This window comes from Anopheles stephensi, chromosome 3 (assembly GCF_013141755.1).
Source record: "Anopheles stephensi strain Indian chromosome 3, UCI_ANSTEP_V1.0, whole genome shotgun sequence".
Taxonomy (NCBI): Eukaryota; Metazoa; Arthropoda; class Insecta; order Diptera; family Culicidae; genus Anopheles; species Anopheles stephensi.
The window spans coordinates 8,373,265-8,397,784 of record NC_050203.1 but is presented as its reverse complement, the minus strand read 5'-3'; the positions used below and the strand labels follow the sequence as shown (position 1 = coordinate 8,397,784).

At 42.1% G+C, this 24,520-nt stretch overlaps 1 protein-coding gene across 6 annotated transcripts in view; it reads left to right on the top strand.

Moving 5' to 3' along the window:
- The window catches only part of LOC118510532 (gamma-aminobutyric acid receptor subunit beta), a 66,000-nt gene that overhangs the window by 13,655 nt on the left and 27,825 nt on the right, over positions 1-24,520 (top strand). For 4 of the 6 annotated variants that reach the window (XM_036052478.1, XM_036052482.1, XM_036052481.1 and 1 more), the window contains exons 3-6: positions 2,376-2,473; positions 6,254-6,321; positions 17,608-17,834; positions 19,292-19,374. In XM_036052478.1, the coding sequence (XP_035908371.1) occupies positions 2,376-2,473; positions 6,254-6,321; positions 17,608-17,834; positions 19,292-19,374 (476 nt within the window). Of the gene's footprint in view, positions 1-2,375; positions 2,474-6,253; positions 6,322-10,237; positions 10,306-17,607; positions 17,835-19,291; positions 19,375-24,520 lie in introns of all 6 variants that reach the window. The other 2 variants (XM_036052480.1, XM_036052483.1) reach the window with 1 other exon arrangement.

Here is a 24,520-nt window from a genome sequence, read left to right as displayed (position 1 = left end):
TTTGAAAAAGGATCGGAATACCTCTTGCAAGCATTGAAGCTACTATAAATATGCCTACAACAAACGTCCTCAACTGAAACTAACCTATTATATTACTTTAATACGACCAGCAACACACCAAAAACATATTTCTCACAAACCTTTCACATGGTTCCCGGGAGAATCGCCAGCATTAGCTTGCAAGCATGGTCTCAAATAACATCTAAAAGCTTACAGGACTCACCGTATTGTGCCGATTGCATGCCCACATTCTCTCGAGTAAAATAAATATCACAATAACAATACACACATTCGCAAGCAAACAAACACCAGCAAACCAAGCATGGTCAGCAATATTGCTATTAACAGTGTAACGAGCTCCCCTGGGAAATTTTGCTCCACAAACACACAAACGCGCTCTCTCTCACGTTTACTTTGACACGAGGTGATCCTTTGCCTGTTTCGGTGCACGTACACCATCTTACATGTAAGAGAGCATCGGTGAGCGAATCTGGATGAATGAGTACTCAGCAACTCCTCCAACGCTCAGTATCAATGATGAATCTCGCTCTCTCACTACCTCTCTCTCTCTCTCTCTCTCTCTGGTGTTACCAACATCACTCGTACAACACCCAGTTGTTTGCTGAGCTGCAATCGTACGACGTCCTTCACGCTTTTTGTTGCAGGACGCCACGATCACACCCTTCATCCAGCAAGCGAACAATCGATGGAAGGATTCCTTTTATGCTCACTTTGAAGTGCAACATTTGACCCGACGAGCAACAAGCCACGACAAGTGGGTTTGCGTTTGTGTGTGCTTGTGCATGGGTGGATGTATTTTGAGCTTAAATTTTCCCAATTCCACATTGACTGATCACGATAATGAGGATTGACCCGAATTTTAAGTCCCTCACATCACAATTCTAAATTCATCGAAAACACGAAATTCGAAACATTTGATGAGCGCGTTTCGCGTATCTTCACACCGAAAGCATAACCCTTTCGGTGAAATTGAATAGATGCCGTGCTATGACTTCCATCAGAAAACGCATTAAAACCTTTGACCAGTCCCTCTGTTATGGGTCCTTCATTAGGGGTTTTAAAAAAATCGCACACGCCCTTTGTTCTTCCAGTTGATTTAACTTTCAACTTGGTAGCATCCCTTTTTTAGTACACACAAAAAGGAAACTCTGTCATTTTACAACCACACATAGGACACATTTCATTGGTGCCTTTCCAATAACAGCACACTTTGCATAAAAGGGACAAGTGCTCAGCTACAAAAAACGACCAAAAGCGAGACATATAAAGTAACAGATAAAGATAGAATAGATAGAATTTCATCAACACCCCCAAAACGAAAACACATACACACATTTGAATATCCCGAGAAACACTCTACAAATTATATCGTCTATCCACAGCATCCAGACATAGAACACTAGCTTTGGGGGAACGGGACCGTTTGACCCGTTCACGAGAAAGCATAACTTTTGATGTATGATCACTAGAGCCGGTTTTTTTTTTCGCTCTCTCGTGCTGTTCCCCATTCCCAACGAAATACTTCTATGTGCGCTGGAATTTCATTAATTTTTGTGTATAAATTTATCTTCCTCCCTAACCCGAAACGTTCACCTTCTGGACGATGGCACGGGTAGTACTGCCATCGGGCCCTTCCAGGATACCGGGGATGGCTAAGTGGTTCAAAAATTTATTATCAATATCATCACGTTCAAATGCTGCTCCGGTTCTGCACCAGCATTGCGAAACGTATGTCTCTTGGCGTGTGCTTGTGTGTCTGTAGGGGAGGAGTTGGCCTAAAATTTCTCACTTCAATAGGAAGCTGGAACACCATCTCCGACAATCATAAACTCCCACGTTTCCCACCATCGCTTCCACCCTAAGCAATTGTGCTCCATTCTTGCGAACGGGTCATTCCAGCGAATGTGAGGCCTTTCCCGTAAGAGCGGAACCATTGCTGACCCCAAACAATTCTCACCACTTCTCGCCAGACCGTCTTACCTGGGTGTGAAGGCGAGCGCCATAAATTTACCGAATCAAAGCTAAATTACACGCTGCAGCAGAGGACTAGCAGCGCTAGGAAGCATGCCAGATTGCGCTTCCCGGGAATGAATTCTGTTTTTGGTCGACTCGTTTGTGTTGGACCAGCTCGGAGAACGTCCTCCATACCATAGATGTAGGGAAATAACTTTGAACTATTATTTTCATTAACGGCTGACACATGATACAAATCTCACACAGCAACAAACTTTAATCTATGGCAGCTCTAACAAGATTAGATGATATAATTTCATCACGTTCCTACAGAGAATATATCTCCAGAGTTTGATGACTCAACTAACCTATAATTTCTATCTCTTCTTCTCCTTTCCCAGGACCGGAGGTGGTAGCATGCTCGGTGATGTCAATATATCAGCGATTCTAGATTCGTTCAGCGTTGGTTATGATAAAAGAGTAAGACCGAACTATGGAGGTACGTATTACTGTTTCGATGGTGTGCTACTAAACGTCTCTTCTTGTGCAACGGTCTTCTCGCCCACCGTGTGGAACCGTCGCCATCGTCGTTACCCTGTGTCTTCTGGTGCTCCATCGTATCCCTTCGGTCGGGTTGTTGCGTTCGCTAGGAAGGTCCCCTAATCTGTTTCACCCGAGGCTTTCCCCGATGTTCACCTTCTTTGAGGATCGTTATCTCTGTCGTGTAAGAATCCTGAAGATCGTGATCTGTTTGTGAGAAAACTTATCCGAATTGTTGGAACTTAGAAACAAACTATTGAGGAACTCAACCCATGTGATTCTCACGCTTCAATCTTCTGGTTGGAGACTTAATCAGAGTTTCGGGAATCAAATCCTTGCAACGGCGTTTACGCTATATGTTGGTAAACCTCGACTAAGCGAAAGATTAATCCTTACAAGTACACTATATTTGCAACTGAAAACACAGCACCAGTCCCGTCCTCAACACCGACCAACAGTACCGCCCGATTCTACTGTGTTTGCTAAACAATCCACTCGGCCGGATACGTTATCGTTTCCTATTTGCACCCATGTCCGAGTTTGGCTTTTTCTCTCCGCCTTTTTTTTTTGTTTCTGTCCCGACGAAACTTGCATTTCGTAAACCGATAACAAAAGCAGCACACAAGCACACCTTGTAAGAATAGCTCAGCATAACATGGCCGCCAACATGGATTGGAGAGAACGTGCAACCATAGAGTGGTCAACACGGAGAACTCCATTTTCCTCCTCGTTCGCAAGCCCGCATATGATCGCGATTTCTGTGCTGTGGCTAAAAAGTCACCCTCAGACTGTACCTCGTCAGGCACAGCGCAAAAAACAAGCTGTTCAAATTTTGTTTTCCGTGCACAAGCATAAGCCGGGGAGCGCATTCAGGGCGCGTTCTCTTTTTGCCCGTGGCTGCTGGCACGAACCAGCACCTTTCTGGGCGTGACAAGGTGGAAACAACCGTATCAACCTCCAATGGTTCCTCCGGGGTTTTGCCTCACTTCTTGGCCCGTTCTTCCCAGTTTGTTTCTCGCCTTGCGCCCAAAGTTTCTCACCGTTTCGAGAAAAATCCTAAACAAGGTAAAACAAAAACAACGAACCTATTTAGCAAACAAAACCAACCACTCGCTTCGGGCTGAAAAAAAAACCTGGATGCGCCGGTACTCCGCACGTTTCAATCTTTGTGTTCGGTCTTGTGTCGATATGTGTGTGAGTGTGTGCCGACCTGTTTGTTTTAATTAATTTTTCTGTTTTCCTTCCACGATGTTCGAGCGTTTCCGCGCGGTACCACCGATGATGATGTGGTGGTTCTGCTGGTTCGCATATCGCATCCCACCGGGTATTCCACCGGGAGTGCTTTTGCTTTCTCCTCATCCGCTCGTGACGTTCGTGAGCTTTTGGCGTTCTTTTTTTACTTCATGCTCCAGATCTTTCAGGACGATTCACTTACCTTTTCCCGTTTCGTGCTTATGAAATTGAGGGCTTTTGGTTTTGTTTCAATCCCAACGTTTTTTCTCCTTTGCTCCGTACTGTTCCGATACGTATGCGGCATGTCCCAGGAACAAAGTTAAATATGCAACGTTCTCTTTCGTGTTCAGCATCCACTCCGGTGACCCTCAAAGGAAAAAGCATTGAAAATATCCATTGTGATAGATGTAACTGCGACTTGTTCGCGCTCCCATACATGGCGATGCTGTCGAGATGGCTGAAGAGCTTTAGCGACCTCAGCTTCATATCCCCCAAAACGATTCGAACACGCGGCTATGATGAGCTGCCTGTGTTTTTGTGTGTTTGTAAACATCAAACTACAGGTGCACATATTGACGCGGTTACACACCACAGTTACGACTGGAGTTGCTGCAGTACTGCTCCCCTCCAATTTTGGTCCCAACCTTCCCATGTGCCCTCACCAAACATTTGGTAAACAATGTCCCCGTTACCGAACAAAAAAACAGGTGTGCCCCTGGTGGATGATGTGGAAAACGAGACGAAAACTCAACCCTCTAACGAACATGTGCAATCGATAGAACGTTTTCACACGAGAAAAGGTTCTTTTTTTTCGCACACCACGTCGATCTAGATTTTTCTTTTGTCACACATGTAACTTACACGACACGTTTCATTTGTTTGTTCCGAGTCCATCGTTGGATCTCCGTCACATTGCCGCGTCACCTCATCAGCGTTTGGGGCTTCGATCCCTTTTCGTGGTTGTTTTTTCCTCTCCGTAGAATTTGTTTTCTTCCAATCGTGCAAATTTCACCTCAACATTTCACCCATCTCTTTATACATCCCAGCGCTTCGAACCAAACACGTACGCAAACTTACGAATAACCTCGCTCTCTCTCTGAACTCAACTGCTCAAATCTAACAAAGTACCAGGCGCCTCCATTTCCAGGCACCAATCGTACAGGCGTGGTGTAATCAGCAGATCCAGTGGCCCGTACAATACTGTGTGTGCGTGTGTGCGACAGCTTTCGTTGTTCCCCGTATCTGTGTATGTGTTTCCCAAATCTTGTTTTCTTTTCCTTCAAAAAACTAAACATAAAATGAAAGTGTTACCATTGTTTGTTTACTTTCTTTGTCTGGCTATATTGTGACAACAACAAAAAATCCTGTAGTTTATTTATACCGATATGTTTTAGTGCTATTTTGTGCGGAAATGAAACGGAATGAATTTTGCTAACAATACCATACTTCTCTTACACATCTTTCGAGCGAACATTATCTCACCTCTCCACCGAACGAGATACAATGGCATAGCTGTTGGGTGAAAATGTTCCACGTTGATAGCCAAAGCTAACAAACAAACAAGTGGATGTAGATCGTTCACTTCGACCAATGTAACCTGCTCGTACTGGCAGCGTTTACCTTTTATGTCAATATGTTATTATTTGTTTCGTGTTTCCTTTCTCTCCCTATACGACCTTTTTTTTAGTTTCGAACATAAACGCTTTCCCAAATAGCGTGGTGTGAGTGTGCTTCCCGAATCTTCCTATTCTGCGCTACAGCCCCTTTGTTTGTTTAGAACGCCTTCCCATGGTACAGAAAATGGCATTTCATCTGTACCGTATAGAACCAACCGCGACCACCAAAGTTCATCGGGACTGAAATGCAATCCTTCCGTACTTGCAGCCACGTCTGTCGGTGTTTTATTTTTAATGGTTCATGCATCCCTACAACCTTCCGATTCAAATCCGTTCGATGCAGGATTTCTGTTTTAATTTAAACGTTCTTCCCTTTTTGCTCTCAGTTTGCAGTTCGTCCAGTTTTGCGTTGTTGCTTTTATCCGTTTAGTCGTGTATGCCGATGTGCGCCCAAAAGTGGGGTTGGCTCGTACTTATTAAAAACCCTCCCCCGGTTGTGGTTTCACCTACAGAAATGCCCAAATCGGAAATCGGTGTCATTTCCATCCCGCAATAACCGGAACAGAACCTAGCAAAATGTTCTCTCCCGCCCTCAATGCGTAGTAGTTAACCGAGAGACCATACTTCACAGAACTTCGCCCACGAAGTTACAGCGTTTCTTTGCCTGCCTTACTGTTTGTTGTTGTCTTGTTGTGATCGTGACCTCAGTCGCTCGGGCTCAGTGCGCGCGCATTTCTAACCTTCCCCAACGCTTACTCTTACTTACTTACTTACAGAATATACTTACACGAGAGCGTGCGTGTGTGTGTGTTGTTGTTGCTCATTTGAATCCAGTTTGTTTTTTAATCTGATTGCATTATGTTTTCTTACCACAACTATCCGTGTTTCAGGACCGCCGGTTGAAGTGGGAGTCACCATGTATGTGCTGTCTATCAGTTCGCTGTCTGAAGTTAAAATGGTACAATTCATATGACTAAGTACCTACTCTGCAAAGAGCTATAATTTCCTCCATAACCCTATATCTTCCCTATAACTCTCTCTCACTCTCTTTCTCTCACTCTCTCTCTCCACCCAACCCTTTGAACGCCCGAGAAAGGGGTTCCAATGACTTTTGTTCAGTTTTTTTTTCACTTTACACCGTTTAGTGCCACTGTCGTTAGTCTATTGGCGAAACTGAATATTGCCAAGCATCTTATTAAGCCTCAGGAAGAGAGGCTTATTGCGTATATTGCGTACGCAGCACGAGCTATACATATTTTGAGAACTATTTATTCAGGATTTGTCCAGAGCTTTAAAAGCTCCTGCTTTAATATGTGTCACAGTGATTTAATTTTCGTTTCCTATAAAAAAATCCTCTTTTCTGTTATTTCTTTTTAAACATCGTCTTTTTACTGAGAACCAAGATGTAGAATACAGTTTGAGTGTTATAAATTTTTTTCACCATCCTTATTTTCGACTTCGAGCAAAGTTTATCATCAAGCTCGTTTTCTCTAACTCTTCTCACTCTCAATCATCCCTGTAGCTTTGTAAACAGATTATTTTTCAGCGGAAATCAATTCCATTCCGACAAGGCTTATCATATGTTTGAGTGAAGATTATCCACGATTTCAATAGTAGCTATCTTGTTTTCTCTCATTTGTTTTCAAGTTTTATTAATTTACCTTTAATCCATCCCTTGCCGCTTGTTCTGATACCTATTTAAACATATTCTAGAGTCAATATTTCTATCCGTATGGGCATACAGTGTTGCTCCACAGCGCGATCCTTACAACTACCAGTAAAGTAAAGGGCAATATTGCTAAACACACCTAACTGCGCTCAATGTTGTAGGCGAATCTTACGTAGCAAATTTCGATGTACTTGTCTCGTTCGTTAGCTGAAGCACACGTTTGCCATTCCTTACTAGAATATTACCACACACTCACACACTATCTTCTATCTGAAACCAAAGTCGCACAGTTAATGTTTACCCTGGCGTTCTGCATTTAACAATGCTCAAAACTAGCCACCAAACATACAATACACTACCACATGTGCATCTTTCTTTCGCGCGATCACCTTCAATCTACATGCACATTTCTCTCAGACATGTTTTGGTTTTGGATTTTTTGTTTGAAATATTTGTACCAGCACACTTACACAACCTACAGCTTCCAATTGTATAACAATCCACCGAAACAATTGCTAATCCACACCATAAAAAAATTATTTTCAAAATTACACACTTTTTTTTTCGATTTGTTCCTATATACTACTTCAATCAACTAGTAATGTCAAATTGAAATGGTTAACGCTGCTTTGTAAATATGGACCGAAATTAGTTTACTCTGAATGGATGGATCAAACCGAATATAAGTTCGTCTTGTCCGTACGTGCAGAACGTGGAACTTCGTTTCACAACTCTTCCCAACCGCGCTCCCCATGCACCATAATTAGCAAACTGTTTCTAATCCATGTCCGTGTACAATTTCCCCCCGGTGGGCGGACGGTACGTTTACATTTCGCTGCCCCGAACAAAGCAGTGTTAATCGTTTCTCTTTCAACACTTTCAACTGAAACTCCGACGCAAACAGAATGATCATTTCGCCAACGCCATTCCGGCACATTTGACCCCGGAAGCTAACTCAAACTTCCAGCCCACCCACACACATACACCCACACACATCGAAGACACACCCATCGCCAACCCAAACTGCGACACTGCTACGCAAACATGGAGCACACGTACCGACCGAAGTATTTATCTGCTCGGAAAACCAACTCAACTCAAAAACGGTGCTGACGGAAGTGCTAAGCCTTTTTCGTACGGACGGTAAATCCTACCGGTGACGGTCGTCTAATGGTCCTGATGATGGGATGCAACGAAACTGCAATGCATTTCAAATTAGATCTGGCCTCTGGGTTTCTCACCGGCTCTGGGGTTCGAACTCGAAGCAAGGGCATCAAGCGAAGCGACATCAGTGCGGCTCCAAAAACCGGTGACAGATTTATACCGTGTGCTATCTGCATTGTGTGTCCCAAGCATTATGCCTGGGCTCAACTTGTGGCCATTGTTTTTTTTCTCCTGGAAACAATGGAAACTTTTGACCAAGTGATATTTGCACCCTGTTGGCTTAAGGCTCAATCCTTTGGTGAGCACCAATGGGGTCAAAAGCTTACTGGTTATGGATTCGTTTCGCAAATTCCTAACAATTTTAATACGTTTTTGTATTATTCATTTAGACGGCAGCTATTTGTGGAAGAGCTACGATGCCCACAATGTTGCAGAGTTGTCTAAATAACTCAATGAATGGTTTTTAGTTTTTCATTCAGTCAATTAACCGTATCACTTCAAGCAAACCCCAAACAGTTCCTCTATACTCTCCTCCGTTTCTGACTGTATCCTGAATATAAAGTATGCATCTTTTTTCCATCCAAAACCATTGTCATCCCTATTAGTCGCAGTTTAGCACTGCGCCCGGTGGCAGACATTTTTCGTTTTGCTACGCACGCACACTCACTCGCACACGAAAATGCGCCTATCGTATGAGAAAGCGGAAAACAGTACTACGAAACAAGTGAAGTAACTCCCCCGAGTTCCGGTGGTTTCCGGAGAAAATAAAACAACTCGCGAAAATGATTGCTCGTCCTATGATCGTCCAAAAAACCAATCACCGCTCGTGTTGCTTGCGAAGACGAGTACATTGTTGTGATTAGGAAATGTTTCTAACTTCCCGGTAACATCATACGTGCGTTTTTATCTCACACCGTAGCTGAACGAACAAATCGAGCTTAACTGTTTGTGGAAAATGTTTCTTGATACAATTATTTAAGCACTTTTTCGCTTTTCAGCGCTATGCAGTTGTTTACATTCACCTAACATGTCAAATACATGATTCAGCGTTTGCCATACTAAAAAGCTCCATATTATTATCTTATCGTTATGAGTTACTGTAAAGCGCTCTAATGCATCTTTTCTTTCATATTGTTGAGATCTAAAAATGTTGAATATTTAAACACAATTCGAGGCATTCTAAAAAACACACATATTAAATCATTTAATTCTTTGATCTTTCTCTAAATAAGCCATTTAAAGTTGGTGAAGAAAATTTGTTAAAACCCCTTCTTAACGATTCCTGGTGTCTTATTTTAAACTTCCCTGCATTTTGATGCTTCTTCCTAGTCCAAACCGTGTCTTCACATATCATATGTTGATGTTGAGTCAACTTCGCTACACTTTAAGTTCTTAAGCAAATGGATTATTCATCAATTGAGGGCCTTCCATTATCATCACACTCATCTGCAGCGATTATGATGTCCATCGGTCGGTTCGAAGTTGAAGGACCCTGCCCAGATACGGATGGGGCTAGTGTACGCGGCTCATATTTATTCATATCTGGTTTTCTTCCATTCGGTTTGTCCTACAACGGCCCATCCTGCTGACCGAAAGCCATCTTGCGAAGTGATGTAATAATTTCCAAAATAAACATGGCCACTCTTCAACGATTTGGGCTTAAATATCCGGGTATCATTAATGCTTTCATTGTTATACTCGAATCATTATCCTGCTTTCCTCTGAATGTCTCTCTCTCTGTCTCATTCTCTCTCTCACACTTACTCCCTTCTCGCTCCCTTTCAATCTCACCACTTCTTCTAAAGGTCGAAAGTTTAAACTTCTCACTACTTCCTGCTGCTGAGTATCGTCTCAAGTCTTTGGTCTTGGCCCATCTCGTTGGAGTTTCGTGTTTCGCGACTATTCCACCTTACCCATCGTTAGACATCAAAGGCTCGCAAAAGACTCGTCCGATTGCCCAATTTTCCAACTGATATCCCATCTGAAACCGAACACAAAACAATCAAATCAAATTCATCTCGAATTGCAAACTCTGTTCCAGGTCCCCCAGTGGAGGTTGGTGTTACCATGTATGTGCTGAGTATCAGTTCAGTGTCGGAAGTGCTAATGGTACATAGAACAATGCTCACCAATTTATTTACATTCTAAGCGTTCCCGCCCCAAATCTAACTACAAAAAAAAACAACCTCCAATACTGCCCAATAATACCCTCCAAAAGTTTGTCTAAATTAATGCGAACGTTACGCTGTTGCCGTAACCTTACCATCTCAAAATTGAACTCCAATTCTCAGCCTAGTACAGACAGTAATATATCAGTGCAAAGCAAAATCGATATCTATAGATACAGTAACTTAACAAGCCTGATATTTGTGTATAGTATCGCCAGACAACCAACAAGCAACATGACTGCTTCGCAAAATCCTCGGCGCGGCACTGGCAAAGGCAAAGAACGATGCAACCGAACGCATCTCGCCCGTTGCCAGTGCGCGATCGCCCAGGGTTGCGGTCCAAATGTTTTGTTCGATGTTCGAAAAATGACAGACCCGGTGCACTAGTGTGCAGCGCGTTCCGTTCCGTTCTTCTACTCTCGCTGTCTTTATCTCTTTCTTACTATTTTTGCTGTCTGTTGTATGTGTGCATAGCCATATGTTTTAACAAACCAACCTAACATGCATCTAAGTGTGTATTTATTTATCGTTTGCTTGATATACTTACCACGAGCAGAACAAACAAAGTTCAACGACGAAACTGTTCGACCCGGTACGTTGTTTTACTGCCCACCCGCCAAGCACATGTTGGGCCAGTGCAGTGCCCCACACAGAAAACGAATCAAACCAGTGAAGTGACCTTTACGATGCCACCTTATATTTCTGCTGGCCATTTCTCTCTATACGTTACTACATTTGTGACATTGTCGTGTCCGTCTATCTGCTTCACATTACTACTCAAACCGTCCCATTTTCTTTACCAAATGTTATGTTTTGCTCCTTTGTGTTTCAACCAATTCTCAACGCTTCATGTCTATCTAACGTTGCTGTTACAAATGTGTTAGATTATCGTTTCTAAATTGATGTACAACTCATGATAGAAACACTAGAATGTAATAGAACTATGCCAGTGCTACAATAGTTTCGTTTTCGTTCAAAATGAATCAGTGGAGGCATTGCATAGCGTTGTCCGAGCGCCATACAGAACTGGTCCGGAAAATACGAAGTTACTTGCTGCCATTCAATCTCTCTGTCCTCTGTATCTTACAATAGCTGTCAAAGTGCTTGAGAGTGCTTTTGCTTACCCGGACATGGTTAAACTGTTCGCGGTGCTGTACGACGCAGCTTCACATACTGCCATGTGCAAAACGGGCCCCAAACAACCGTTCCGTTCTTCTCTATACATATATAACTATTATATAGTTCGTCACTATGTATGTGTGTATGTGTGTTTGTGTGCGTGTGCAGCTACGTATTTTTTTTGGTATGAATTTGCCTTATTTTCTTGTTTCTTGTTTTTCGTTCGTTTTCTACCGAACCCTCTGACCTGAACCTCCACCAAGCCCAACTTCACACTTTACGCATCTCTTTCTCCCACATCACTCTTCTGTCTCTCTCTCTCTCCCACCCTGTCTCTCTGTCTCAATCGCTCTGTCTCGGAAGCAGTTCTTTTGATGAAACCGGAGGTAGGCACCGAAACCATCAAGACTCCCTCGAATTCTACAAAATAAAATACCAATTCCGAGTCAATTTCCAAGGACCACGAACCTCCAAGGAGCGACCATGTCTAGGCAACGCCTGGCAGATAATTTTTCCCAATCTCCGTACCAACATCAGCTACGCCAAACAGCTACTCTCACACAAGGACACACACACATACACACGATAATGACACCAGCAAAACAGCTATCCACATCCGCAAAATAGGAAAAACGGTTCGGAAAATGGTTTCAAACTGACAGGACAATCTCGCTGCGTCCGTCAGCGTGCGCTGCGTGTTCCGCTTCCCAACATGGCCGAATACTGTTCTGCCGAATACTGATGGTTCAGCTTGGTTCTTCGTGACTCCCTTCCGCCCCTTGCTAAACCAAAAGACTACAACCCCCCCCCCCCCCCCCACACTACACCGCCCTCCGCCCTTCTCTTCGGCTCCGACCAAACACGGTACCCTAGTTGATCGACCATGGCCGGAAGGACACGTTAGTCGTTCGAAACCTTGGTCCCTAAGCCCACTACCTAACCCCCCCTCTGTTCAACCTTGATCTCTGCCGTTTGCCTTCCGTTCGGTTCGTTTTTGGTTTTGTGGTTTTCCTTGTTTTGCGTCTCACAACCCTGAATACGCCGGTTGTGTGCATGCATGTTTCGTAATCGTAAACGCCATATATAACGATCCAGCCTTACCACGCTGCCCAGACCATCATAAACCCCCCCTCGCCCATCGTTGCCATCCAAATACAACTCCCACAAAATGCGTTTCTGTTGTTGTTGTTTTTTTCTTTCTCTAGTTTCGGTACCACTTTCGCCCTTCATTTCAACTGCCAGCCATATTTAATCCTTTGCGCTCCATTTTAACCTTTCTATCTATTTCTATACACATCTGACTATCTATCAAACATCATCATCATCATCATCGCGATCATCACCATCGTTTGCGAAACCAAAGCCCTGTTCCGGTACGCCCCATTCGACGCGGGGGGGTCGCGCATCATGCGTTCCCTATCCAGTACGGTGGCTATGGTTTGCAGTATCGTTTCCCATCTGTGGTATTTCGTATCGGTTTGCTATCAATAAAACAAAACTGAGCGCCGCCGTTTGACCGTGTGTGATTTTCGTTCGTTGTCTTCGTTGACTGTTCGCGGTTACCTTGGCGTGACTGGACAGAATTTATCGTCGATATTTTTGTTTCATGTTTATTGCTCAATTCTATATGCCTTACCCACCTTCCAATGCTATAGCCCCGGGTTCGAAGCGTTTTGATTTAGACTTATCGGTTGTTAGTCTCAATCTACATATATATCTTCATGTTTCCACTCGGTACAACACTGTTTGATGCTCTTACTCCTACTTGTGTTCTAACCTTTCTGTATGTTAATGAATAGCTCTTTACTGTTTAGAGGATGTTTTGTCTAGCATTTTTTTGGCAGACGGTTATTGTTATCTACTTCTGTAAAGCAAAATAACAGTTAAGAAGTAATTAAGTGTATAAAACTACACCTAAAATATTTATAAAATAATATTTATATAAAAACGGACGCTTTAAAAGATATTCGAAGCAAACGTTGAGAGTGTCTTTCCTTTCTGCTTTACTTCATACGAACGATTTATGTTCAAACAGTAGATTATCTGGCCTTTAAATGATCATAAATCTCTAAAATTCGGAGATTACTATTATCCAACGTCAGGCTCTATTTTTTCTTGAAGATTTATGAATCAATTCGCTGACGTTTTCGCCCAATAAAATGCTTAAACAAATTACCCGACCCATTCTCTATCTCAGCTATTTACCAGTATACAGTCACCACAGGACGTGGCTTAATTGCTGGAACAAATGTGAATTTAAATATATTTAACAAAAATATTAATAATTGCTTTACAATTAAAAGTGTTGTGTTGTGCCCAATTTTCTGAAGTTATATTACACTAAAAAATAAATTGCAAAAATATTAACAAAACACCGCTTCATCCGCTTCAGGTTCAATTCCTTCTAAATCTCATAACAACTTAACCCAAACAATAGCCCAACTGTGAGGGTTATATCTAAGGAAACTGTTCACCTAGGAAGTTCCTTTTTCTAGTATTTCTAGCTATTTGGATTAACGATATCCATGAATATACAACACTTGAACTCTAGAGTCATCAAGACATCTCATTGCTTAAAGCTATCATGTGAACCTTTAAACCAAAAATCAATAGAACTTGACGAATCGCTGGGATAAGCAGATGCAATGTTAATGTTTTGTGTAATTTTCTTTCGTTTTTTTTTCTCGCCTAAGCCAGGGAAGCGCGCCTAGTGTCTTAGAAAGGGTTCTCATTCGTATTGTTTCTTTTTTTCTCATTGTACATTTGTTGTTATGCTCTCATGTAATGCTCTCGCCTTAACAAGTGGTTGGCATTTATGACGATTTTCTGGATGTATTTAACCAATAACAGTAACGAACAAGCAATCAACAACTACTGCTACTACAATACATACCTAGGTATCCGAGTGTACGCCGCTAAACTGCCCAAGAAAGGTTTTTGGCGATCGGATCGGAACCACAGTACAAATTACGAGCCTTCACTGAATACCTACGCTCGCCGTACCCGCCGTTTGCCATTCTCGCCGGTAACTCGCCATGTTCTGGCCGTCCAGCACCTCACAAAGGACCGAGGCTCGCATGGCGGCTCGAATGGCAGAATGCGTTTTCGTGTGCGTGTGTGTGTGTGCGTTTTGTCTTGATTTATGATATTATACATACATATATATATAAAGATATAAATATACATATATCGCTTTTCTATCCGAGCTTCGAACTCGTTTAACCGCCAAGTAAAACCAAACAAACAAAAAAAAGCCGTTAACTCTAGTAGCCGTGTGAATAGCTCTCTTTCAATCCCTCTCTCTCTCTTTCTCTCTCTTTCTCTCTCTCTCTCCTGTTTCTCTTTCGCTCTGTCCCTCAGCTGTGCCGTTTTTTTTAAATGTGTGTCTGTGTATGTGTGCATAAACATACCTCACTCCCCCCCCTCATACTCCCAAGCAAATTAACGAGCAAAAACCAGCATCGATTGATTAAACAAACAGGAGCCCTGAACACTCCAAACACTGGCAATAGACGCTCACAAAGTACAGTACTTCAACTTTGAGCAGCCCGAGTTAGTGAGTTTCCGTCGGACTCTGTGACTTCGAACAAAATCGGCCTTTATCTACTCAAAACTAGCGGCAAACCCCCATGTTTTTTCCCTCCACCCACCACCCCGATTTTCTATTCATTTTCCTCGTGGTACGTAAAAAGCGCTATAACCACCATTCATCTTGTTTGTTTTGTTTCTTTTTTGTACCGGTTCTTTTTTGTTTTGGTCTTTGGTCTTTTCATAGCGTTCCGATGTGTGTTATTTATTGGTTTAAAGTTTATTCCTGTCTGTGACGTCCATACATTACTTATACTGTATCGGTTAACGGTGTGCGTGTAAGTTTGTGTTTTATACAAGTGTTCAACGAAACCGTTTCATTTGAGCTCTAATACCCCGTCCTCGAAGGTGCCGTGTGCGAGAGATATCAAAACATCCAACCTATTTCTGGACTCTCTTCGTTCTCACCAAACCTTTTTCCCGAACCAACTCCCCCTCAAGGAAGGATTTTCCAATACTTTCCGAACTCGTCCTCATCTACAATTTTTTCTCATTTATTTGTTTCAATTTTCGCTTCATTCGACAGTTAATTTATTCAAAAACCTTTACATTTCTCAACTTTCTTCGTTTCGTTTTGCATTTGCGGTGTGATCGTATCATATGCTTCGTGTAATAGTGCATTTATCACATTATTCTACACTCTCTCTCTCTCTCTCTTTCTCATGTCATTTACGTTAATGTCATACTTACGAACTGATCGTGCTCAACCTGTCTATAACGCATCTATATTTATTCTTATCAGTCCACAATTCTCTGAAGGAATAATAGATTTAAGTTAGATTTATGTATTACACGCATTCACAACAACAGACAAAAATTATATGGTATGGTCTATAAAACGTAATGCGACAACCCAATACCAGCCCACCACAAACAGCTCTCATGCATCCGGCCTCATCCTACCAAATATTGATGTACACCTTCCTCTCACCCTTTAATTCATTTCACCTGCTTTTCCCACACACACACAAAAAAAGTCACGCTTTTCATCCCTTTACACACAAACAAACACCCCTTCCCCTCCCGAAATGTGATCATTGGAGTATTGTTGCTAGATTTTCATCCTCATTACGTTGATATGAATCACCCTCGATATGTGTGTGTGTGTCTCGTCACGATCGCATTAGTTTCACCCCGGAATAAATTAAATGTGTACAAAACTGTGTGCTAACCACCAACCCTCCCGCCCACCAACCACCCCCCCACACAATCATACGATCAGTGTTGATTTTGAGTTTCCTCACGGTGAGATGCCTCACTCCCGACTGTGTGTGTGCTAACTAATTATACTAATCCTTACGTATTACGCCTGTGTTAGTAGATGTATTGGTGTTTATTATGTTTATCCAGTTTATCCACACAGAGTGAGCACAGGTTCAAGCAAAACAGGAACTTTCTGTACTACTTCCCGCCCTAAACGCAACCACCACCGAAAAACCGGCTCACCCGCTTGAACCTTCAACACAATGTGGCAAAAAACAAAAATGCTATTCTTCATACATAGTAATACTAGAGCTTATCCGATAACCAAACCATAGAATAACGCTTTTCTGTTTGTCTCTTTCAATTTCGAATCACAAAGAAAAAGCGCAAGTACTAGTAACGTTAGGGAATAACCCATATACATCGATATGGATTTAAGCTAAAACCAACAACAAAAAAAGGAGAATCAAAATCACTTCCAAAAATGATAGCTTCAAAAATATTTGACCCCTTGTTTCTACTGCCCATCCCATCCCGATCACAACTTTCCCCCGTCCATCCCAACATTTTCCCTCTTACGCTCTTCGCACATCCAACCGGTGCTGGTCTGGATGGTGAACTAGCTGAACAAACATATAACGTGTTCTCTTTTTTCTCTTTTTCTTCCCATTTCTTTCTCTCTTTCTCTGCTCTCTCTCTCACACACACATTCTTCATAATCCGATGCTAATAAAAAAAAATCAAACCATTCAAATACTGTAACGTAACTCCCACAACCATCCTGCCAAACCCTTTGATGCGTGGAAATGCGCGATCTGTTTTGTTGTACTGCGTTCGATTTCCTCGCCATCGACGATAACTGCAACTGAAAACTCATAATCCGTGCTTGATCGAACGATCGCGACCAATCTCATGCTGTGAACATGGCGATATACGCATCATCAACAAAACACCAAAATCCGTTCACCTTCTTCAATTGACATCTCGAACACACACACACCATCTGAATCGGAACCCGGGAACTCGCTCTTTGTGTGTGTGTGTGATGTGTGTGATTTATCGCAATCACACCCAAAAAAACTGCAACTTCACACAACCATACCAACGCCTATTTCGTCGTGAAATCTTTTGCCAACCAAACTCCAACCAAACACCATCCAACTCCGAACTCCACAACATCCACACGACCATAAACCACGGTCCCCGCGTTGCATTCTGTTTCGACCAAATTGTGCCCGAAAAAAAAAAAACAAAAACCCAAACACCACCAAACACAACGTTCATCGTCAACCCTTGGCCTCACGCATAACCAACGCAACGCGAACTGTCGCAGGATTTCACATTGGATTTTTACTTCCGACAATTTTGGACTGATCCCCGTTTAGCTTACAGAAAAAGGCCGGGTGTTGAAACGTTATCAGTTGGATCTGAGTTCATAAAGAATATTTGGGTACCCGACACGTTTTTTGTAAACGAGAAACAATCATACTTTCACATAGCAACAACTAGCAATGAATTTATAAGAATACATCATTCTGGATCAATAACTAGAAGTATTCGGTAAGCGCTCAGTTTCCTTTTCTTAATACTATTACTGTTACTGCTATTACTGTCGTTCGTTTCATTGTTTTCCCAACCCCCTAAGCCCCCGATCTTAAAATTGTTCTGTGCTGCTTCCGTTGTCCCGTTAGTAAGTCGTCCTCATCTCACCTCTTTCGTTAAAAGGTTCGATGTACCCCTAGGTCCGAAACCTTCCATCCTGCAGAGGGACGCCTTAGGTGTCCGTCGAATTCCTTCCAGTTATTTAGAATTTCCCCACCGTTTGGTATGAATTCCCGAACCCGATCAAGATGCGTTCGTTCTATTTTACAATTGGCGTACCATTTAAAGGAAATGGAACGAACCATCTTCGAGAAGTGTAGTTCGCGTTGCTCGGTAAGATTTTAAAAGCAGCTTTAAAGCTTCAGCTAAGATAAATTGGAAACAGTCGTGAAATCTCCTGAGCAACGCCTCTACCTTTTTTCGAGATCGATCTCCCTAAGCTCCCTAAGTGTTTAGTTTTAAGACACCATTTGCCAAGCAGCAAATGCTTGAACGCAAACACTACTTCCCCTAACCAGCAACCGAAAATCTACGTTACGTCGACTCCAAAATGCCAACAAGCTACTGCAGTTTTCTTGATACACTTCGGCCAGCACACCTGCTCGAAGGTGTATGATTTAAACTGTCGGTTTGAAAAGGCTAGGGATGTGCAACACAAACGAAAAAAAACGCGACCCACCCTAGCTTTGCTGCGATCTACTTTGATGTGATCTTATCTATTCTAAACAATTCTCAATCAGCATATATAACAGAAACTTTAACCAATCAAGCTCATTCTCGTTTACATTTCTCTTAAAAGCTCATCAAAAGAAAAAAAATAGCCAACTAAATAGTCAAAAGCTTCATGATTGCTTTAAACAATTAGTATTCGTTTGATACAGATATGCATTATTGCAAGTATTTAAAAGAGATCTATTCAAACCAACTCTTCTACTTACCATCGAACGATCGTCAAACATTACTGATATGCTGTTATGGATTACTGCGAGAATACCTTGGCCGACCTGTCGTGCCAGGTTAAAGTGTAATGGCCGACAAACGAAAACACCAATTCACAAGAAAAATGCTAATGAAAACAGCCTACCTGTTTTGCACCCTTTTTGCCGTAACCCCGTAACCCACCCCACCAGTGTGTATCGAGATATTAGATTGCTATTTAAAAAAAAAGAACTACTGTAAAATACACACACTTTCCTTGCTCCCTCAATATCCCTTCTTCCCTGGCCGGTCTTATCGCCCGGCCGCATCCCACCTCCAAACACACTAACAAAACACACTCTCACCTTACAACGACAGCCCAAGTAATAGCAAAACCCAATTGAAAGCAAACGAACAAAAGCAAAGAGCAAAAAAATATCAAACATTGGATTCTATTGTAAGTACACGTTGTCTCATTATGCTTATTACTATTGCAGATTAACAATCACAGCATCATGTCCAATGAATTTACAATATTTTCCAATGGATAGACAATTATGTCATATAGAGATAGAAAGCTGTAAGTATCTACACAGGCGTTACCAGCGCGTAACCACCCTCTCCCCTTTACACACACACTACACTACACTACACTACACACTAAAACGCAGACCAGGACAGAGTACTTTGACGCAGGAAAACTCACGTTGAACTCACACTAGAAGAAGACTCCCCCTCCCCCCCCTCCGACCACACAGAGAAAAAAGACGTAAAAGAGGTGACCCAAAGAGCGACGTCCATCGTGCAGAAGCGTGGAAACGTTGACACAGGCCAGGGGGCCTTCCAACACCTGCCCCTTTGCGATGGGGTTGGGGATTCAAGCAAGAGTACGTGTAGTCAACCTGCAAACAACTATTCGCTCTATTCTAAAGGGACAGAGTGATCCTGGTGGCTGGTGGACTCCAACCATTTTTTTCTATCGCTCTCTCTCTTTCACTCTCTTGCTCCCCTAATGTAGTTTTTCTTTCTCTCCATCTCTCTCTGTGTAGCTGAGTTATCAAAGCAGCCAGCATCCACCACAAAGCAAAATGCCTACTTTGTAACCTTATCGAAAGGCTCACATTGCTTGTTTTGTTCTTCTACTTCAGCACTCTTTGTTTGTACAATCTCTCTACTCTCTTCTACTACTATTCGCTCTCTCTCTCTTGCTCTCTTTTTTCATTTTCAATTCTTCGTCTTCTTCCTTTTTGTTGCCTCCCCTTAACACACTTTTCTAACCACCCCCTCACCCCCCCGAATATGCCTCTCGTTTCCTCGTTTTCTGCGATCGCTGACTGCAAATAACTCCCCCGCCCCCCCCCCGCCCCCACTGCCATGCAATGCCAAACCAAGGAAAACAGGGAAGGAAGGATACAACCAGAAGAGAAAAACAAAAGTGCGACATGTTTCACGGGAACTTTCCAACCAAACCCCCTCTGTGCTTGAGATGCCTCCCTTTATCTGACAAACCTGCAGCTGAAGCTTTATGGCACACTATAAGCATTATGTGTATTGTGTGTTTATGTGTGTGATATAATACATCATGCCTCACGCTCACCCATCGTTCTGCGATCGGGTTTCGATCGTTTGTATTTCCTGTAACGCTTCGTTTAGAGTACAGCCAAATTTTGCTCACCGCTGCTCGTCACCATAAAAAGAAAAAAGTTAAAACCAATGCGCCCAACCAAACAAAAGCCACCTAAAGCTCACCCACAAACGCAACCGCTCGATGCGCAAATTGTTTTTGCAAGCTTTAAGATTAGTTTTTGCGTTCACCGATTTAGGCGACAATTTTGTTTTTGTGTTTTCGCTTTGTGTTTAGTTTTTTTTAATGGTCCTTTTGTTGCAAATATATGCAGCTTACTTCAAAGAAGAAATAAAAACAATGAAATTTCTCTTTTTAAATCTGGCCCAAAAAGGTGGTAAGATGTGTATAGTGTAAACTAAAGCTTTTTCTTTAACATAGCGAACATAGCTTGTTAAAGATTTTAGAATTTTATTTGTACGTTTTTCTTAAAATTCTCTTTTCTCTCGCCGGAATGCGCAACCAAACACATCCCGCCTCACCCCTCCAGTACGTAGAGTTCATTGAATGCAATTCTATTTTCCAACACCTTCATTCGTACCATTGCGGTGGTGAGCATAAACCACCCCCAAAAGCTATACCAATCCGGACGCACGGTCAACCAACCGTTGCCAATCTTGATGTGAAGCGCCAAAAACGATGAACCGATTGTTACGAAACCATTCGAGTCGTCCGTATGTGTGTGTTTGTTTTGAATGTAAGGAAAAGGGCCCAGCTTTGACAGTGTGCGGAGCGTTCCTGAAACACGATCCTTGAGCGACAGACAAGAAATCTCTTTCATCTGCCGATTTGCCAGATGCAGCAAAGCACAGTGGGGCGCCGGGATGCCGCCGCATTCCGCATCAGTCCAGTCGTAACACAACCCGTTCCTTTCGGTACGCTACCCAGTACGCACTGAAAGAATCGAACCGCTAGGTAACCAACGAACGACACACCGAAAGTTTGCGTGCAAAACATTTCGTATTTTCGATTGTCAGACACTTCGAGCCTTAAGAACTGCCCCAAACTTTCTAAACTTTCTTACCAAACCCTAAACCACAACTACTACAAACAAAAACCTGCAAAACACGGAAGGCTGCAGCGATACTGCCACAACATTTGTTATTACGAAAATATTTTTAAGCAAAGAAAAACGGCTAACTATGACAGCAACGATCGCTCGTACACGGCGTTTCCGTTTTTGATGTCCGTGTGCGTGTGTTTCGATTTTAATTTGAACAAAAACCGTTTTTGATTTTACCGCCATTTTATTTCTTCAATTCATATTCCCAAAACGGCTCGATTTACAAGGCCGAAGCGTTGGAAAAGCTTTTCTATTTTTTAAACAGAAAGAAAATGCCTCTCGCTATCTCTCGCTCTCTCTTTCTCTCTCGTCATCGAAGAAAGCTCGATCGAGTTTTTGCCACCTTTTGACGATCGCTAAAAGCATCCATTTACTTAAAATTTTTCATTTATCGTTTTGATGACAGTTTTTTTGTTTCGTTTATGTTTTTCTTCATTTTCTACACAACTTGCTCTTTCATTCTTCATGTTTTCTTCGTCATCAAAATGTTTTAGTTTCATTCTTTGTTTTGCTACGTCTATGCGCATTCCATTTTTCTTACATTCCTTCCATCATTCCGTCGACCGTCGGTTATTATCCTGTTTGGTCCTATTTCAGCTGCGACTCTTCCAACAGATAAAGCTCGCTGTTCGTCGTTTGGGACAGCTTATGCGACTCAAAACATATGTTTTATGCTTTTTTCCTCGTTATTTGTGCCTCGTTTATTATTTTGTTTTCTGTTCTTGTTCGATACTTTCGTCATTGGAATTTATTATGAAAACTTGATGATTTATTTTTTTGATTTCATTCTCAACTACCTATAAGTTACTCATTGGCTAGGCAATTGATGATTTGCGTACTGCAGCAATGTGATGTTGCGCACCCCAAGAAAATGACAAGTGTTCGAGATACTGTGCGATATCCTTGATAGACAGGTCTTATTCTGCTGCACTTTAATGCATCTCTTTTGAACGGGTTCCATAACACACAATACACACTGTTGTATTAATTTGTTGTTTATTCTTTGTTATAATCTTTGCCCTTATTTATTAAGCCGAACAGCAACACCGTACAGAATATGCTTGCTCATATAAGCATTCTGTTTCATGATTAGTTAATTTATCGTCCTTTTTTTTGCCTTATTTGCTCCTGTTTTTTTTTCACCATGAAAAAATTGAATTTCGATAACATTTTATTTAACTAACTGTTGGTACGGCTTCTTTTCACCGTCCATTACGAATCGTTTCTTTATTTTTCTCTACTTCTTTACTTCACTTGATAAGGTTTTCTTTCGCGTTTCTCGCTACACAAAATATTCTTCTCACATTCGATCTGCTCACCTCATACGTACCTTTTCTTCACTCTGTATGCTCCCTCTCTTCCCCCACAATCACCCACCATCACCAGCTGTTAAATATATAATCCCTCTCCCTTATTCAACATTCAACATTCTCGTCTCGTTATCACTCAATCCTCAACCTCACTGTCGCTCTCGCTCCGTCTATCCACGCGAAACTGTCTCACTCGCGTTCAGATCAGCAAACTTTCCAATCCTTCTACCCACTCGCCGGTTCTCCTTTCACCGCTCCGCAAATCCAACCCCCTCACCACGTTCCTATCATTTCACGCCATACTGAACTGAATAGTCAAATCAATTACTACGGTTAATTATCGGTCGCCTTCTCTACTACAGCAACCGCAGAAGGTTGACTAAGACTGTATAGTCTATCCAAAAAAAAGAACAAGGAAATCTAAATACAAAGTACAAATCGACAAACTTTAGCTACAATTACATTTCCAAAAATAAACTAGTCCGCCAACCCAACAGAAAGGATGTCGCGCCTCATCAGGGTGTGGCATACTATCGCACACAACGTGTAATTTTTCACTGTTCCTTCAACCTCTTTGTTGATGTACTTTACCTAAACCACTGCTCTATATTTTCCCTCTATTGTTTTCTCTCTATTGCTCTCGTCTTAAATCTACCGATCACACTTTTTCGAGACAAATTTTAAATGATTTTTATTCACCATTTATTGATTTATTTTGCCAGCTTCGGTAAGATGAGCAACTAGGTTAAGATCTTAGCAGTTTCTTAGTAGAATCTTTCTTACCAGGAATGTTACTCTGTATCTGCAATTATTTTTACCTTTCGTTTGATTTAGATTTTCTTTTTTCCATTAAAACCACTACCTTGCTGATTATCTGAAACATATTGGAAGCTTCGCCGAATCAACCTTTGTACCGAAAACCATTCGCCCCCAAACCATCTCTCTAGATGGCCTATTTTCGCATCTGGGCGGCCAAACATTTTCCATTCAGATCGGTCTTCAATCAGTAAACTTTTCTCCCAAACACATTTACGCCATAAGGCGCTTTGGCTAAGGGTTTTCTCAAATCTCATCGGCCCTCGGTGCGAAACCATGCTATCATTGCGATTGCATTTTTCCCCCCAGGAGCGATCAATTTAAGTCATCAATCTTCGGTTCTGACAGAAAGGAAGCCATACACTGCACTACCATCATACAGACACATGCACGCCGGATGCCCCCTACTATTGGCTTGGGTTCCGTCATGCTGTGCTTTCCAGCTTTTACTGCGGCATTCCTGCGGGCTGGGCGGTGTGTATTGCTAATGTAAAAATCCATCTAATGAAAGGCAGCTTTCATCAGCCGCAATCACAACCACACACACACACACCAAGGCATTACGCGCAGATATATCACACAATTACACATTGTCACGCAGTTTCTCACTGTTTGTGCGCAGGCCGCCAGAAGATGGATGAAAATGGGGAAATCTTTTTAAATTTCGGGGATAAAAAAAGGTTTTGGAAGGAGGATTTCCGCACGATGTAGGGCTTTTGCACCATCAGCGGCATTATTACGTAACAGCGCGATAGTCAAATCATCGAACGATTGTTTAAGCTTTTCCCATCAGCAGTTTAAAATATATGCAACTCATTACGCTGAAGCTGATACGATTTTTCTTCACTATTTTCCTCAAAAGAAGGAAAACATTTGAGATCATAAATTCGACGGCACTCAAACGTTCTAGTTT